Genomic DNA, 17,923 nt, shown 5'->3' with positions numbered 1-17,923 from the left:
GAAAAGAAAAGAAAAGAATTAGATCTGTCTAGAAACCCTAACTACAAATTTCCCAGAAAGAATACTGAAAATCATAGGGGAAACTTTTCAAAGAAAAAATACAAGAAAATTTCCCAGAGGTAAAAGATATTAGTTTTGTGTTTTAAAAAGTCTACAAATATACAGCACAAGTGATGAGAAAAAATGAGCACAAAGGCAGTTTATCACTATGAAATTTCAAGACACTGGGAACAAAATGATCCTACAAACTTTGAAAGACAGAAAAAAAAAAGAGGTCACATAGAAATAATTGAGAATTAGAATAGCAAATGACTTTTCAAGAGCATAACTGGAGTCTAGAAAATAATGGAGCAAGTTTATAAATTCTGAGAAAAATATATTATAGGTTGGAATGGTATACATACGTGTGTGTCCAAATGATCAAGAGTAAGAGTAGAAGAAAGACTTCTCATACACCCTTATACTTTAACCTATTATATACTTTTCTTAGGTGTATAGAAGCTTAATTCTTATATAAAATTTTCCCTTTGTATATAGTTTTTTCATGAAATGACTGAAAGATATGCCCTACCAGAATGAATGAATACTCTAAAAGGTAAGAAAAAGAATGCAGAAAACAGGAGGTCCAATACAAGAGACATGCAGTAGGAATCCCTTGGAGGATGGTAAAAAGAAGCCCCAGGAAGGAAGCTGGGTAGGAGCTCAGGCAGGAGCTAGAACACAGAGAACTCTCTGGGACATGTCTCTAAGAAGACACAAGGACAGGATACTTGAGTGCGTAGCATTTAGAGGAGAAGAGTTTGGGGATGAATTAGTGAAAAGTAGTAGAAAATGATACATAAAAATCAAGGCATTCACTAACTCTAGGAGAAACAAAGTTTAGTAAGAAAAGAAACAGAAGCAGAGCATGCTAAGTGACTCAACTCTCAAGAGAGACACATGTTGTTAGAATAATATGAACTCTGAATATCAGTATCAGTATTGATACACACACACACACACACACGCACAAATGAATTTATATATAAAACAGAAAGACTCACAGACATAGAAAACAAACTCAAATTTATGGTTACCAAAGGGGAAAGAGAGGGAAGGAGGGATAAATTAAGAGTATGGGATTAACAGATACAAATTACTATACATAAAATAGAAAAGCAACAAAGATTTACTGTATAGCACAGGGAACTACTGATATATTCAATATCTTGTAATAACCTACAACATAAGATAATCTAAAAAAAATACATAACTGAATCACTTTGCTGTACACCTGAAACTAACACAATATTGCAAGTCAACTATATTTCAATAAAAAAAGAGAAGAATAAATAAAAGCAGTTATTTTTGAGAAGCAGAGATATGGGAAAAAAACCCACAGGACTACAGCTTTATATAATTCCTGTGAAATGATCTGATCATTGTAACCAGGTATATGTATTAGCTTTGACTAAAAATTAAGTTAAAACTAAAAAGAGCTAAAGACATTTAAATCCTTTTTATTTTGTCCTCAGTATATGATAGTTAAAATAAACACTTACAGTGGATGTGTACACTCTTGAATATTGCACATTCTTCTAATAGGTTTTGGCTTTTTGTTGGCCTCACAGAAGCTACGATGAACCATTTTATTATCACTTTTCCTACGGCATCCATATTTAGTGTACTGGAAACCTGGTAAGAGAAATATATTTCTTTGGATTTAATCACTTATTTATTCCATCATACATTTGACCATTCACTCATTCATTCATTTATCAAATATTTATTGAGTCATAAGTCAGGCACTGTTCTAGGTGCTGAAGTTTCAGAAGCATATTAGTTAAATAAAAATTAAATAAACAAAAATCCTTTATCTTTAATAAATATTACAAAGTATTAAATAGCAACTGCATGCTTGTTAATAAACTAGACCCTGATAAATAGTCTCCTGTGAGAGTCAGATATGAAAACTATGGCGACAATACCCAGTGACATAGGCTTCTACAGAAAAGACATATAGAAAATTGTAGGTCTCTTTGAATGGCTTTTCCCAACAGACGGGAAAGGATCTGTTCTTAAAAGCCTTGAATGTCAGACAAATGTTTGGACTTTATCCAGGGAGTTATTGAAGGTCTCCACAAGCACTGACTTAGACGTTTAAAAAAATATGTGTATATATTTTTTAATTGTGAAAAATTTCAAATCTACAAAAAACGTGTAAGGAAAGCACAATGAACATGTTACATGCCTTGCATCTAGATTAACTTTGTGTTACCATGTCACCATATTTGATATATATTTATATATATATATTAATTATAATATATAATACACATACTATATATACATTTATATATAAAATGTTGCTGAACCATTTGAGAGTAAGTTGCTGACATCCTGATTCTTCACTTCCAAATACCTCAGCTCATAACAAGCACATTCTCTTACATAACCACAGTATAATCTTAAAATCAGAATATTTAACACAAATATAATACTATTATCCAGTATAAAGATGATATTCAAAATTTATCAATTGTCCCTAGAATGTTCTTTATAGAAATGCTTTTCCAATCAATGATCATGCACTGCATTTAGTTTTCACAGAATTAGTTAGGAATAGTTTCTGAGCCTCTTTTTATCTTTTAATATTTTTGAAATGTATAAGCCAGCTGTTTTACAAAATGTCCCACAATTTGGGTTTCTTTGTCAACTAATGATTAGATTCATTCAGGTTTTCACTTTGGGCAAGAATATTACATAAATTATGTTGTGTCAAATATCATATATTAACGCATATATGTGGAATCTAGAAAATGGTACAGATGAACCGGTTTGCAAGGCAGAAAGAGAGACACAGACGTAGAGAACAAACATACGGACACCAAGGGGGCAAAGGGGTGGGATGAACTGGGAGATTGGGAATGACATATATACACTAACATGTATAAAACAGATAACTAATGAGAACCTGCTGTATAGCACAGGGAACTCTACTTCACTTCGCTGTACAGCAGAAACTAACACAACATTGTAAAACAACTATACCCCTGTAAAAAAAAGAATTATGTTGTGTCTTTAGGGTAACACATTAGGAGACTGAAGGATCTGAATCAGGGAAATAATATAATTCTATTCAAATTCATTCATTCTTCCATTCAAGAAAGATTACCCTGGAAATAAACGAAGAGAAGAAAATCAAATTTAGTTGGCTAGTTAAGAGACCTTTGCAATAATCTTCCCTTCCAAAGTTGTGAAGGAAACCTGGTGAGGGAGGAATAGATCTGGTAGATAACAAAAAAGTATATCTGATAAGTCTTGTGACCAAGTAGATGTTGACAATACAACAGAAGGGAGGATCCAAATTATATAAGCATCTTGTGATGAATAAATTGTCATTTAAAATAATTATCTAAAAACATTTTATGCCCCCTCTGGAGAAAAAAAAACTTTAAAAATACATCCTTGAATTTAAAATTATGAAATATTTACCCAGGCATTCCCTATACAAACAACAAAATAATTTCTTGTTCTCAATTATTCAGTATCATTGTGAGAGAATTCTGTCTAGGCCAGTTCCATTCTGGAGCATTTGTTGTTCTGAGCTAGAGGAATGGATGATGGCAGAGATTGAGAAACTCTGAGAACAGCTTAATGGATCTACTCTAGAGAGAGCAGAGAGGCGGCAGAATGCAGTACAAACATGTATGAAGAAGCCAGACTACCTCCCTGGGTTTGTATCTCATGGCCCCAGGCAAATTACTGATCTTCCCTGTGCTTCAGTTTCCCTATCAGTACGACAGAGGTAATAATAGTACTGACCTCATAGAGCCATTGTGAGCATTCATCATTAATATGTAAAATGGTATCTGGTACATAGTGCAACTAAGAGCTCTTTCATTATTAACGCTGAAAAGAAATGCATAGGTATGGAAAGTAAAAGTGGAAAAGAAGAAAGGCAAGAACCAGAGGACACTGAATTTGGGAGAGTCTGGAAAGAGTAAAGTGACTAAGGGTAACACTACATGGATATGAGACAAGGAGGAAAGGCAAGGGGATTTTTAAGAAGGTCTACCACTGTTATGAATGGATTCCTATCCTTTGTAGATCCTGAGATTTCAGTCAAAATGCTTTGTATTATTCAGTTTGGGTTATAGTTGGTGTTTCTCAGATTGTGGCCTCAATTAGAGATAATCCTTAAGGCAGAAGGAAGAAGATTGGCTTTTATATGAATTACATTTTAATATAATAAATGTGTTCAATTGTTACCTCCACCACAGGGTTTGGAACACTGAGACCAGCTCTTCAATGCCCACTCAAAAGTATCTAATTCTTCCTGGATGACATTGTTGTTGTTGATTGTAGGTGCAGAGTCCTCATGGATGATGTACTTATATGTCAGGCTAGAGCGCGTATCATTCTCTTGAGGTATAATCTAACATACACATGAAATAGATATGTAAATCACCTGAGAGAGTATTAAATTTGAATGAAAAAATTACAAATATTTCAGAAAGTGTATCTTATTAAAATTGGAAGACTTTCAAGTAGCTTCTAAAAATAGAATGTTTTTCTATCACTAAAGTACAGGTATGCCCTGTTTGAGAAAAAAAAAAAAAGCAAATATATAAAATATCTTGGAATTAAAAAGTAAAAAAAAATCCACCGAGGAGTAAGAAAAAAATTTGTATTATAAAAATAATAACCTTACAATAAAATTCACCACAAATTTCCTCAAGTTATATATCTCCTGAGTGTACTTAAAAATTATTGTTTGAAAGACTGTTTTGTTACGATAATAAAGATAATAATGTTCCATCCAGAAAATATAGACATCATGGAAAAATATAAAGAAAATAAAAATCATCCATAATTCCACTAAACCAGAGAAAACTAAAGTCACTTTTATTATTTTAGAATATAGCCTCAAGATATCTGCATATTATCTGTGTGTGTGTGTGTGTGTGTGTGTGTGTGTGTGTGTGTGTACACACATACATACTTTTCTGGTCTTGCTTATTTCACTTAATGTGTCACACACATTTCCCAAGACAGTAAATATTCTTTGAAGACATACTTTTAAATGTCAGCATAGTGTTTAATCCTAGTGTGTGTTATTTAATCATATAAATGAATATTTATATTTTATCCCCAGTTTTGTGATGATTTCTGATTCTCTTTAGTATGCTAAAGGGTACAAACACTTTTTTATAGCTCTCATAATAGACTAGTGAATGGCCCTTCAGAACAGTTAGAACAATTATTACTTTCACGATGAAAGTATATGACAATGCCCCCATTCAGCACTGCATATTATATCACTTTCCTCTTTGTTAACCGAATGGGCAAAAGATTGTTGTCTTAATTGTTATTTATTTGATAAATAGTAAAGTTTAATGGTCCCTTGTATTTTGCCCACTATGTGTTGCATGCTCATGTTAAGTCCTCTTTTTTTTATTGCTATACATACCTTTTTTTCCTAAATAATCTATGCAATAGGAGTATTAATCCTTTTTATAAGAAACTTTGCAAACATATTCTGTTTTTTATTTGATTTTTAGTTCATTAGCAAAGCACTCTTTTTTAAAAAAATAGTTTTTAATGACTTTCATGTAGCTTTTATAGGATTATATCAATTACACAAAAGGAGAAACATGTGCAATTCATTAGTGTTTTAAACTAAACTTTTAGAAACAGCTTTTGTTTGATACTAAACCCGCTAGGATGAAGGATTTGGTTATCTGGGTTCTCTTTTTTCCCCCTTAGTCTTTGTTTTTAAAACAGTATTAAAAATTGAGCATCAATCCCTATATTGGCCCTTATATGTGGCCAGATGTCTAAGGTTTCAACCCCAGATGGCCTAGCTGCCATGCTCTGGGGCTCCGAACCTGGGGTTCCAGTCTTTCAGAGAGGAAAAGAAAGGCCATGATGACAGAGCACAGCTTGTCCATAACCCCTGTCCTAGCTACACATTTCCTTCTTATATCGCCAGCCCACATGGCTCCCTGGGGTCACACTAATATCACTGGCAAAGACTTAAGGTAGGGCTCTGAGGCCAGACACCTGTGCTCCCGGAAAAGAACTCTCTGTCATTACATACGAGTAAAACAGAGCTTCTGATCTCCAATCATTCAAACTTAAAATAATCTAAATAAAAGTTTGATTAATGTATATTTTCCTATAAAGTTATCTAACCTAAGGAAGAGAATGAGAGTCTAGAAATAAGCCCACTTAAATGTGGACAATTAATTTCTGACATAGATGAAAAGGCAATTTAATGGAGAAAGGACAGTTTTTTCAACAAATGGTGCTGGACACTGTGGTGGCTTAAAAAATGTGTCCACAAGTCTTTTGACACTTTCCCTCTCAATAAATGGAGCTTAATTCTTCTCCCCTTCAGTGGGGGGCTGGACTCAGTGACTTAGTTCTAGTAAACAGCAGCAGACGTGAAAGGATGTCACTTCTAAGATTGGGTTAAGACTGACTTTTGTCTTGGCTGCACTCTCTCACTTTCTCAGTCACTTGAATCACTCACTGTTGGAAGCCAGCTGTCATGTGGACAGGACACTTAAGCAGCCAGTGGGCTCATGTAGTAAGGAACAGAAGCCTGCCAACCACCATGTGAAGGAGCCTGGGAGCAATCTTCCAAGGCCTTTCAACAACCATGTGACTGAGCTGGAAACTGAAAAGATTCTCTGCACTGGAGCCTTGAGGTGACTGCCGCCAGAGCTGAGAGCATCCTCATGAGATTCCCTGAGCCAGAACTAGCCAGGTAATAAGCTACTACCAGATACCTGACCCAGAGAAACTATGAGATAATAATGTTGCTTGTGTTCAGCCACCAAGTTTGGGGTAATCTGTTATGCAACAATAGATAATATGGACACCCATATGCAAAACTAAGAACCTAACCTAGACAAAATGTATATAAAAATTAGCTTAAATGGTTCATAAATTTAAATGATTAAAATGTAAAACTTACCAAAAAAGGAAAATATTTTGACCTTGGACTCGGCAAAAAAAAAAAAATCTTATACAATAAGAAAGTCTTTATACATAAAAGGAAAAATTGATAAATTGGACTTCAATAAAGTTAAAATATTTTCTTTCTGAAAGACACTACTAAGAGAAGGAAAAGAAACTACAGAGTAGAAGAAAATATTTGAAAGCCACATTTCACAGAGGACTTATATATTGAGTGTATATAAAGAACTCTGAAAACATAAAAAGAAAAAAGCAACCTACTTTAACAATGGGCAAAAGATTTGGACACTTTATCAATGAGAAATAATTTTCAAATTTAAAAAAAGACTTAGAACTGAGTGGGAAGATTTGATTTTAGATTAGTATAATATTTTTACAGGGAATCCAATAAATACTGGTATACAGAATCTAACAATATTCAAATTAAGTTGATGGCTTCTGCTTTCGTCCATGAGGAGGTAATAGAGTTGCCTTCCTGATATTAAAAACAATAAAACTGGATAGAATATTTGAGGGAATTTTTTCTGCAATAAATAACATGGCAAAGGACAATGATCCCTGTGAAAAGAGTAACATGCCAGGCAGGTCCTGGCTTCCTGACAGGGCCACGTCTGGACCCTGGTACTGGGAGCTGGAGCCCAAGCCAAGACAGCAGTCTCACTGAACTGAGGAGGGTGGAGTTCTGGAACTTTCAGGGCAGGGCACTAAAGAAAAGGGGGCTTTATGGAGGGTGGTCCAGAAAGCTGCATGGGTCTGAGACTGAGGTCTGGTCCGTGCATGCCCAGGCCAAGACACCATGATGTCTGTGAATGAATGGCTGCTGCAGGGCTGAGAGCAGCACAGAGATACCTGAGGACAGGCAGGGCTGAGGGCCCTAGGTGTTCTTATGGCCTCCTTAACACTTCAGGTATTCAGTTAAGGCACCAGAAAGCCATGCCATAAAAATAAGAACAAAATTGAAATACACCAGCCCTAAGAAAGGATAAACCAAGCCTCAAAGGATTAGTGGGAATGGACAATAAATTAACTACCAGACAGATAGTGCTTTTAAGGAAGGCAACATAAACCAAATGCCCTACAACTTATCATCTATACTGCTCAGTGTACAATAAAAAAGTGTAAGAAGTATGAAAATCTGAACCATAATCAAGAAAAAAAAAAAGCAGCCCATAGAAGCAGACAGTATGAAATCTCAGGACTTAGAGGAAAAGTTGGACATAATGAGTGCAAATACATGGACATCTCAGCAGAGAAATGAAAATTATAAAAAAAGAAAAAAGAACCGAATGGAAATTCTAGAAAACAAAAGTACACCATCTGACATGTAAACTTTACTGGATGGGCTCAATGACAGATTGGAGACCACATAAGACAGTCAGTGAACTTGAACACAGTTCAACAGAAATTATCCAATTTGAAGAACAGAGAAAAGACAAAGACTACAAAAGGATTGAACAAAGTCTAAGACACTTGTGGAACAATTTCAACTGGTTTAACATACATGTAACTGAGTCCCAGGAATAGAAAAGAAAGAGATGGGGAAAAAAGCATAAACTTGAAGACATAATGGAAAATTTACCTCAATTTGGTGACAAACATCAACCTACAGAGCCAAGATGCTTGGTGAACCCCAAGCCAGATACATACAAAGAACATCACAAACTAAGCACGCCACAGACAAACTATGAAACAAACCAAACCAAAACAAAAAGGAGAAAACTGTAAAATGCAGCCAGAGAAAACTGACACATTAAATGCACAGCAGCAACCTAAATGAGGTTGACTTCTCATCATAAATAACAGCTTCAAGAAGACAAATGCTACATAAATGAGTCAAAGACAGCTCCTGTATATTGGGCCCTAGGTTGCTTATTTATTCACAGCAAGTTGAGACCCACCCATTAGCTCTAAAGCCAGCTGGCACCAAACTCAGATTTTCATATATCCAGTTGTTTTAAATGTAGCCCAAAACAGTAGATTTCTAGCCATCTGGAGCCTGCTGCTTGCTTTGCACCCCAAATCCACTAATTATAAATAAGACTTTGTGGCCATCAGGACCCCAAGCTGCTGCTGCTACCTTTTGGAGTTCTCAGACCCAGAGTCTCCCTGCTGTGCTGCTGAGTGTCATCACCTAGACACATAAACCCCTTCTCGAGTTCCCCTTCCCTCACGAGTTACCTTGCCCTTGTCTCCCTCCTGATGGTGGCCGCATAAGCAAACCTGCTAAGGTACCACCCAAACAATATGTGTGGGTGCTACTGCCACCTCATGGTCATATCTATTTCCTAGATCAGCCCCCAAATTCCTGGAACTCCCTACAACAACAGAAAAACATCTTTAAAGTGCTGAGAGAGAGAAAAAAACAAAACAAAAACTAGCCACTCCCAATTTTATATCTAGTGAAGATATCCTTTAAGAATGAGGGTGAAATAAAGATGTTTTCAGAGAATTGAAAGCTGAGAGAATAATTTGCTAGCATGCATACCCGCACCACGAGAAATGCTAAGGGAAGTTCTTTATATTGAAGGTAAATGATACTAGATGGAAAATCAGATTTACAGAGAAAAACGAAGAGCATCAGAGATGGTAAATATGTGGCTAAATATAAAAATCTATTTTTTCTCTTGTCTTTAAAACATAACTGATTACTAAAATCAAAACTCATAATACTGTATTATTTGGTTTATAACATATATATAATAAAATATATGACAAAACTGCCCAAAGAATAAAGAGGGGAGGATACATGGAATTATAAAAAACAAGAAAGGTAAACATGTTTTGAGATAAATTAATTATAAAAATATAAACTAAACCAACTACATAGTGAGCCTGTAATGCCACATACCAAGACAATAACAGGATCATGTAAAGGTCCATCGGTGTGAAGAGTTTCAATGTCATCTTCAATGTTATAATCCCATTCCACGCCAAGATCTATGAAGGTCTTCGACTTGGCTTCCTCCCCTTTGCCATTTAAAATATAGTGGCCTGTAGCCTGATTCTTAATTGCTGAAGGATGAAAAATGAGTAACCGGCATACATTTTATTTTATCATATTACAGCTTTGAAGATCCATATTAAGTCTATCTCCTTCTATAAATGAAAGACTGTGTTTATGAGCATCAAAGCAAGCGAAATGAGTGTTACTTCTGATAGGACTCCTACTTCATTCATTAGGCATTCAAAATTCTCAAGAAGCATTCCTAACCAGTTAAAAACAGTGGCAAGATGGTTAAATAGGAAATAAAAATTAACAAATATTCCCATTTGAAAACACTGCCGAAGAGGTCAACAGTTTCTAACCCATTCATCATATACATTTCCTCAGGAAGGTGGTAATATTTTTAAAATACAATTAACACAAATGATTTATGCTAAGACAGAATATAACATAATGTCTTTTTTTTTTTTTTTTTACTGTGTATCTCTTTCAAGTTAAGGCAAAATATTGTAGGTACCCAAAACAGCTGAACTAATTTTTAGGCCAACAAACAATTAGTCCTTATGACTATAAAATTCTAAGGTCACATTACCTACTTATATGACCAGGAAAAGCTCTTTACTGGTGATAGAATTTGTAATATACTATAGATTTACTATACCTTATAAAATAAAATGCTTTCTCTAATGGATAAAAAATAACAAACGGGATTTCAAAGTTTGGAGGTACATCGGCATTTAATGATGTTAGGGAATAAAATTTCAAAAGTTGTTACCATTACCGAAAATGTGCAGAAAACATGAGTAGTTTTAGTTAAATGCATTTATTCCCCTTGAAATTTTTAAACTAGTCTAATTTTTCCAAGGAGAATAATCTGAATTCTAGAATCAAAAGTAGGGAATTTCAGTTACTGGAGAAAGAAATACAGCTAGACAGCAGAGACTATTTTGGAATCTAGTAGTGAATATACTTTAAATACCAAAAAGAAAAAAATTCTACGAAACACCATAAAACAATCCATTTTTTAAGTTACAGAAGTTTAGAAAAGTAATTTACTATAAATTTTCATAGGTTTGACAGATGCGTCAGTTTCAGAAATCTTCTTAGTGCTTTTATAGCTCAAGGAATATGTGAAAGCTATGTTTACATTTGTACATTCGCTTTGAATACAAACCCCTTTAGAGTGACATTTCTATGTGATCCTCTCATAAAGGAGGAAAAGAATCTTCTTTTAGAAATTATAAACAGGATAATTTGCAGATAATAAACAGAAAACATGCAGAAAATGAATCTGCATGTGCCAGTCAGAAACTGGACACATAACAGATATCAGGAAAATTTTTATTGGACTAGTAAAATCCAGATGTGATTGCTTTTCAGTCAAAGAACTTAAAATGCACTAAAAGAAGAGGCATGCAGTATGGCACCAACCAAAATATCAGAACTAATTTGTCAACATAAATATGGCAAATTTTTCTGATATTATTCTTAATTTAGTGCATTTTATTAACATTTATTTTTCTCATCTCCTAATACAGAGCAAAAATGCGTAACAAATTCAAACCTGTGAAATTATTTTTTTCCCTCATGTCATGATGAACCAACCCAGGTTTCACCAAAAGTTAAAACTCTAGTTTTGAATATTTCTTATTTTAGAGAAAGAATAGTTGGGAGAAATGACCAAAAAAAATCACATAATAATGCATTTACATATAATTTTGAATTTTATGTGTATATATAGAGATACATACATATGTATCTCTATCTATATATTATTTCTTTGACATTTCTATGTTTTCAGTGCATGTTAAAGCAGAGCCAGCAGACAGAAACACTTACCAAGAATATGAGGAGAAGCCTCGTCTTCTTGGATTAACACATGTCTAGCACCAGGGGGTATATCAAACATCTTAAGGTACCCTTTGCATGTGTAGTAAATATTGGAGGGAGCAAAGAAGAAAACAAAAGCAACAACCATGGTTAGTCAGGCATTACATTCTAACTGCTCCTGTGTGCAGAAGAGGGCATCCATAAACCGAAAGAAGCAGTTTCAGAAATTAATTTCAAAGCATTGGTAGCTTTTGTGACATCTGGCATAAGATCAGAGGAATCTTTTTTTTAATTAAGTTGAGGAAAAAAAAATTAATCTAGTTTCTAACCCATTAGTCACTTATTTTGTGCTGACCTACAAATTGTATCAACAATAATTCAGGCAAATACTATACTCCCCTGTGTCCCTCCGATGTGATTTTAGTTTTCTAAACCATCCTTTTGAATAGGGGTCCATTTTTAGTGCAATTAGTTGGTGAACTTCTTGATATATTTTATCTGTCTATATACTATTTTAAAAGCCTAAGTGGCAAGTATAAACAGCTGAACTTCTAACTCATGAAATATCTTCAGATTTAAACACCTGCTTTATTCTAAAGAAATTACAAAAGAAAAATCCCTGAGTAGCTTTCATTTATATTGTGATCAGCAATTAATTTGAAAGCCTTAAACAAGTTTTAAAGGGGAATGTTTGAAAATATGTGCTGTAGATTTGGTTGGAATATGTCTGTAGGTTATGTTGTGCATTGCCTCTACACGTACCCTAAGTTCAATCTTCTAACTGAGAAATCACAAAACCAATATGCTGATTAGCTTGTCTTGGGTTTTAAAATCACATATTAATCGTATTGCAGTCACTGTCTTATATAACAAACTTTCTTAGTATTATCACGTGTCCTAAAAATTATCTTAAGATCGTTTAGAATTAAGATCCTAACCATAACTCAACAATAATCAGGGCAAATAGAGAAAACAAGATGTTTTACCTCGCTTGTAAGAAAAAAATGAATATAGGAAGATTATGCAACTTAAACACCTTCATTACATCATGAAACCTATAATTCATATATTACAAGTATTGACAGAAATTCAGTTATAAATACAAAATTGCTTATGGAATCAGAAAGAAATCTGTTTTTCTGTCATTTCCTATATTGACAATTATTACCTTTGTGTAGATTTACCTAACTCTTTTACAATATTTATTAGTGTCTTAACTAAATGGAGTGGTCATTTTGGGGTCAGGGTTTTCAGCACCTGAGCCTGGGTGATACTCAGTACCTGAAATGTACCATGTTTGCCTGAGTACAATAGCTGGAAGTAACATGCTTAAGATGCCAAGTGTAGCAAAACAGCTTGATGCCATTTATGGATGCCCATCTTTCTGCAGTTTGCTACAACTTACCCAGTACATTTTTAGCTTCCCTTGTTTCAGCAAGAGAAATATTACGAGCTCCTTTGGGTAAAGTGAAGGCGCCTCTCATCTTCCCTTAAATAGAATGTCTTTAATTAGTGGAGGGTTCATGTTTATCAAAGTCTTGCTGTTTCATTGACTATACTATAAGCTATATATATTTTATCAGGTAATATATAAAATATGTTCCATAATTTTATATGTTGAAGTCAAAATGCATTTATAACACTTAGCTAATGCCAGTAAACTGTTAATAGTCAATGAAAGTAAGACTAAGTGTGAATGAGAAATGATATAGGTGATTTGAAGTTGAATACTTGCAGATTTCATTTTCCAGCAACTTGAATTCTTTATGGCACCTCTTGCTTAAATTTTTCCCTGTTGGAAAAGGTTAATTAGTCTATTGAATAACTACAATGATAACATTAGTTCAAAGAAATGGATGTTAGATTATCTTCAAACAGTTTGAATCTGTATGACTGATTAAAGCTCTATTCTCTTCTTCAGAACTTGATTCACAGGTTTAGCATAATTTTTGAGGTATCTGAAAAAAAGTATCACTGCCTTTTATTACACATAATATAGAATGGATAATAATGGTAAAAACCATTTTCTTTACATTCATTCACTCTGGGAATAAAAAAATTAATTATTTTACACCTAAATGAACAATACGTAACTGCAATAAAGAAAGCACGGTGAATTATTTCACATTAAGATGGAGAAAATCACGTTACTCCACCAAAACCATTGTATATGTATATAATTCTAATTCTATTTGCTTTATTAAAATAATACAATCAGCCAGAAATGGCAATATTTGATTTTTAACAATTTTCAAAGTACAAAGCACAGTAAATTATCACACAGGAATAGCAGAGATATCAGTAACTAGAGTAGGGAATGCTTAAGAAAAACACATTAGAATACAGTCAACTACCTCTGTCTAGCTCTAAATATATCAAAGAGCAAAGCTGATATGTGTGGAAATGGCTTGCGCTGCGTACCTGGGGTATAATGGGAGCAAAAAGAACTAAGAGAATTACTCTATTTGGATAAACAACAGTTTTTTATACTTCTTATTTTTCTAAAAGGAAAAATTAGCGCTATGACAATGTGCTCAAAGTAAACCAAATCTTTGTTTTTGTTTTGTTTTATCTTGTTTTCTGTTATTCTATAAGAGACTATATCTTGGATGTAAGAGAAGCTTTTCAAGGGAAGCTTCACATTAAATTTATCTTTAAATGCTGAATTCTCAGAGACATTTGTCCAATAAATTTGTGGAATAACTGAATAATATTTGTTACAAATTTAAAGAAATTATTCAGTAATCAATGTTTATATCTAAGTCTTATGAAAATTCCAATGAATTATTATGAAAATACTAATAATTTTGCATATTATTTGCTTTTGGTTCCATCTGACGAAACTTCACCACAGGCCATTGACTGTGTAACAAGCAGAGAAATTCAAACACATAAGCAATTATACCTCAGGTTATTTTTTGGTTGTATGTACCTCAAATTTGTTTGATATAAACTTGTAAATATTATGTGAAATATAGACCCTAGATTTATAGATTTATAAATAGGATAAACTTGTTCACTTATAAAAGAAGCAAAATGAATGTAATATTTTTAAAGTTGTATTTAAAGTTTTATAATATTTTTAACTTCTGATCAACAATTTATGTGCAACAGAAAATTCAAGATAAGCATTAATTCTAATAATTAGGTTTAATGCATTTTATTAAGGACACAGAATTAAACAAAACACAGATTTTAACTACTATAATTGATATTCGTTTTATTTGTTCCTTATCTACATTTAGTAGATTTATTTTTTATCATGGACACTATGAGTATGAGTTGTCAAAGTTGTTAAAATAATTCCTTAAAAGGTAATCTGAATAAAAATAAATCAGCAGCTAATTTTTTTATGTTTATAGAGAAAGTGCGGCATTCCTAAAAGAAGTCTCAGACAAATGCAAATCATGGAGAAGGATACTGAATTCACGAGAGACCTCATCTTACCAAGTTTCCTGGGTGTTCTGGTAAACGTCCCCTTTACGGTTCGACAATGGGAATTATCTCCTCCACAGACCCCACACTTATCCTCAACCTTGTTAGAACCGATTTCTTTATCACAGCCCACTTTCTGGGGAGAGAAGATATTAAATGTAGCTAAGTTCAACGTGCCAAGTAAAGGTCAGCCTCCTGGAGAATGATACACCATTTGTTTCATCATCGGCCCACAGACAGGAACCAATATTCCTCTCTAGCTCTGATTTTTAATCCCTCAGTCTTTTAAAGAACTACTATGAAATAAAATGACTTGTACTCTGGGCAGTAAAGTATAAATTTCCCTCGGTCTAATGAAGTGGTTCCCCTGTCATACATAGGCAATCATCAAACATTTGTGGAACACAGAATTTGTAGCTGATGCTGAGGAGACAAAATTAAGAGGCGTTTCTCCCTTGTTGCCTTCATATTTATAAAGATGAATACTAAAATAGTGAGTTGTCTATTAGTACAGACTTTACAAGTTGGTAAGGGATGTGAGACAAAACATCACAGATGTAGTGGAGATTTTCATAGTGCCCTGAAGGAACAGACGGTGTGGAAAGGCAATTCAAGAATAAAAAGGGATTAAAACAGAGCCACAGAAGTCATCAAAAGTGGGTTCAGGTAATAATATGTGAACCATACCTAAACTAATGGAAAGTTAGAGTTGTATGTTGGTGAAGAATAGTGAAAGATCTGCAAATCACAGGCTGTGGAAGGCGTTGAATATCAGGAAGAGTTTATATTTTCACATTACTTTAACAGGGAACTACTGAAAAGTTTTCTGAACTGGGGTAGGTCCTTAATATAAATCAGTGTTGGATAATGATAATGATACTGCACTCATAAGTTTGGGATGAGAGTGAGCAGAGAAAATACCGACAACATATACATTTAATGCACCAGATACTGTGGGAGGTGAAAGATGAACAAAACACAGATTCTACTTTAGGGAAATTTTTGTTCAGCTATGAGGCATCTGCGAATTTGAGATTCTTTTATATAACACTTTAGTTATGCTGAAGTGAAAACGAATCAAACAGGAGCAATGTGTTCGGTTAATAAGGATAATTTCTTATCACTTTAACCTGTGAACATGAACAAAAAGTAAACTGCATTAAAAAAAAAAGATTAAATGGGCAAAAGACAGTTTTTGCATCTTCACTAGTACTTTTGTTCTGATGCGGAACTCAGTGTTTAAACTTAGAATTAATTGGAAGGTGAGACAGGGAGAAAGAGAAGTTTCTATCATCTTTTAAACAAACGATAAAACACATTTAGCATTGAATTTTTTTTTTTTTTTTTTTTTTTTTTTTTGCCGGTACACGGGCCTCTCACTGTTGTGGCCTCTCCTGTTGCGGAGCACAGGCTCCGGACGCTCAGGCTCAGCGGCCATGGCTCACGGACCCAGCCGCTCCGCAGCATGTGGGATCTTCCCGGACCGGGGCACGAACCCGTGTCCCCTGCATCGGCAAGCGGACTCTCAACCACTGCGCCACCAGGGAAGCCCTAGCACTGAATTTTTTAAAAAGACTTGGTATTGTATTAGTGGATGGCTACTATAATATACTCAAAGCCAAGGCATGGTTCCCAAGTTGTATTCCCAGCCTTGAGGTATCAGAGGAAGCCGCCAAAAATGCATTTGGCTGGAAATTAGGAAAACTAATTAAATCTTGATTTTGCCAGTGACCAAAGTTTGATTTGATTAATTGCAATTTCTTCCCATTTTAGCTTAGCTACTGAACTATTCATAGATTCTCATTGTAATGTGATCTCAGATAAGAGTTAAAATATTTTTGAAAATATGCAGATGAATGAAAGGAAAAGTAGAATTGCACACTACTGTACGAAGCTTTGGGGGAAGCAATCTGAACTCACCACACACTCTCCGCGCACACATATGCTGTATGGGTCTTTGTAAGAGCAGCGCGTTCCGTCATGCACCAGCTGTTTCATATAAGCAACATCTCCAGTCTCTTTGGATTGACAGTAAAGGTGGCATCTTTTCTTGGCTGCATAAGATGGAGGATTAAGTCGACTATTTATGTAAAATGGTATATTTGAACAGTATAGCTTACTTTGTTTGTAAAATATACAGTTTCAATGTGGTTTCCTGAAAACAAATTGTATAAATAAATAAAGAGTAGGGGAAAAGTATGCATACTTGGCATATTTGTTTAAACCAGGGTGACCCTACGCTTTGACATCTAAACTGGGATAATTTTGACAGTGAAAAGGGGCTCTATTAATAATATACACAGGGACAATAGGTATAAACTGGGACTGTCCCAGGCAACGCAGGTCGTATGGCTGGCTACCCTAGATTTAACCACAGCTGTTCAATAAATTTCATTCAGCATCAATTTAGTTTTAGTGACACTTAGAGCACTGAAAGGGTTTCTCTTTTTTTTTTTTTCAAAAATTAATTTTATTGAAGTATAGTTGTTTTACAGTGTGTTAGTTTTAGGTGTACAGCAAAGTGATTCAGTTATACATATACATATATCTATTCTTTTTCAGATTCTTTGCTCATATAGGTTCTCATAGACCAAGCTTACCAATTTTATAGTTTCATTGCCTGTCTTCATCTATGCCATGACCTCATTTCTCATTCACATCTCAAAATTACACTTTCAGAACTCTATTGCAACAACGATCAGTGGTCTAATGAACTTGTATAAGATGACCAGAAGTTGAAGTATTGTA

At 34.3% G+C, this 17,923-nt stretch overlaps 1 protein-coding gene across 1 annotated transcript in view; it reads right to left on the bottom strand.

Moving 5' to 3' along the window:
• Positions 1-17,923, bottom strand: part of ADAMTS3 (ADAM metallopeptidase with thrombospondin type 1 motif 3) — a 287,458-nt gene that overhangs the window by 8,991 nt on the left and 260,544 nt on the right. Inside the window, exons 14-19 of the mRNA XM_065877335.1 lie at positions 17,096-17,229; positions 15,188-15,311; positions 11,750-11,830; positions 9,815-9,978; positions 4,252-4,417; positions 1,542-1,674 (exon numbers count right to left, since the gene is read on the bottom strand). Coding sequence (XP_065733407.1) covers positions 1,542-1,674; positions 4,252-4,417; positions 9,815-9,978; positions 11,750-11,830; positions 15,188-15,311; positions 17,096-17,229 — 802 coding nt within the window. The remainder of the gene's footprint in view (positions 1-1,541; positions 1,675-4,251; positions 4,418-9,814; positions 9,979-11,749; positions 11,831-15,187; positions 15,312-17,095; positions 17,230-17,923) is intronic.

This window comes from Phocoena phocoena, chromosome 5 (assembly GCF_963924675.1).
Source record: "Phocoena phocoena chromosome 5, mPhoPho1.1, whole genome shotgun sequence".
In the NCBI taxonomy this organism is placed as follows: Eukaryota; Metazoa; Chordata; class Mammalia; order Artiodactyla; family Phocoenidae; genus Phocoena; species Phocoena phocoena.
Note: the sequence above shows the minus strand (reverse complement) of the source record. Positions and strands in the feature narration are given on the sequence as shown.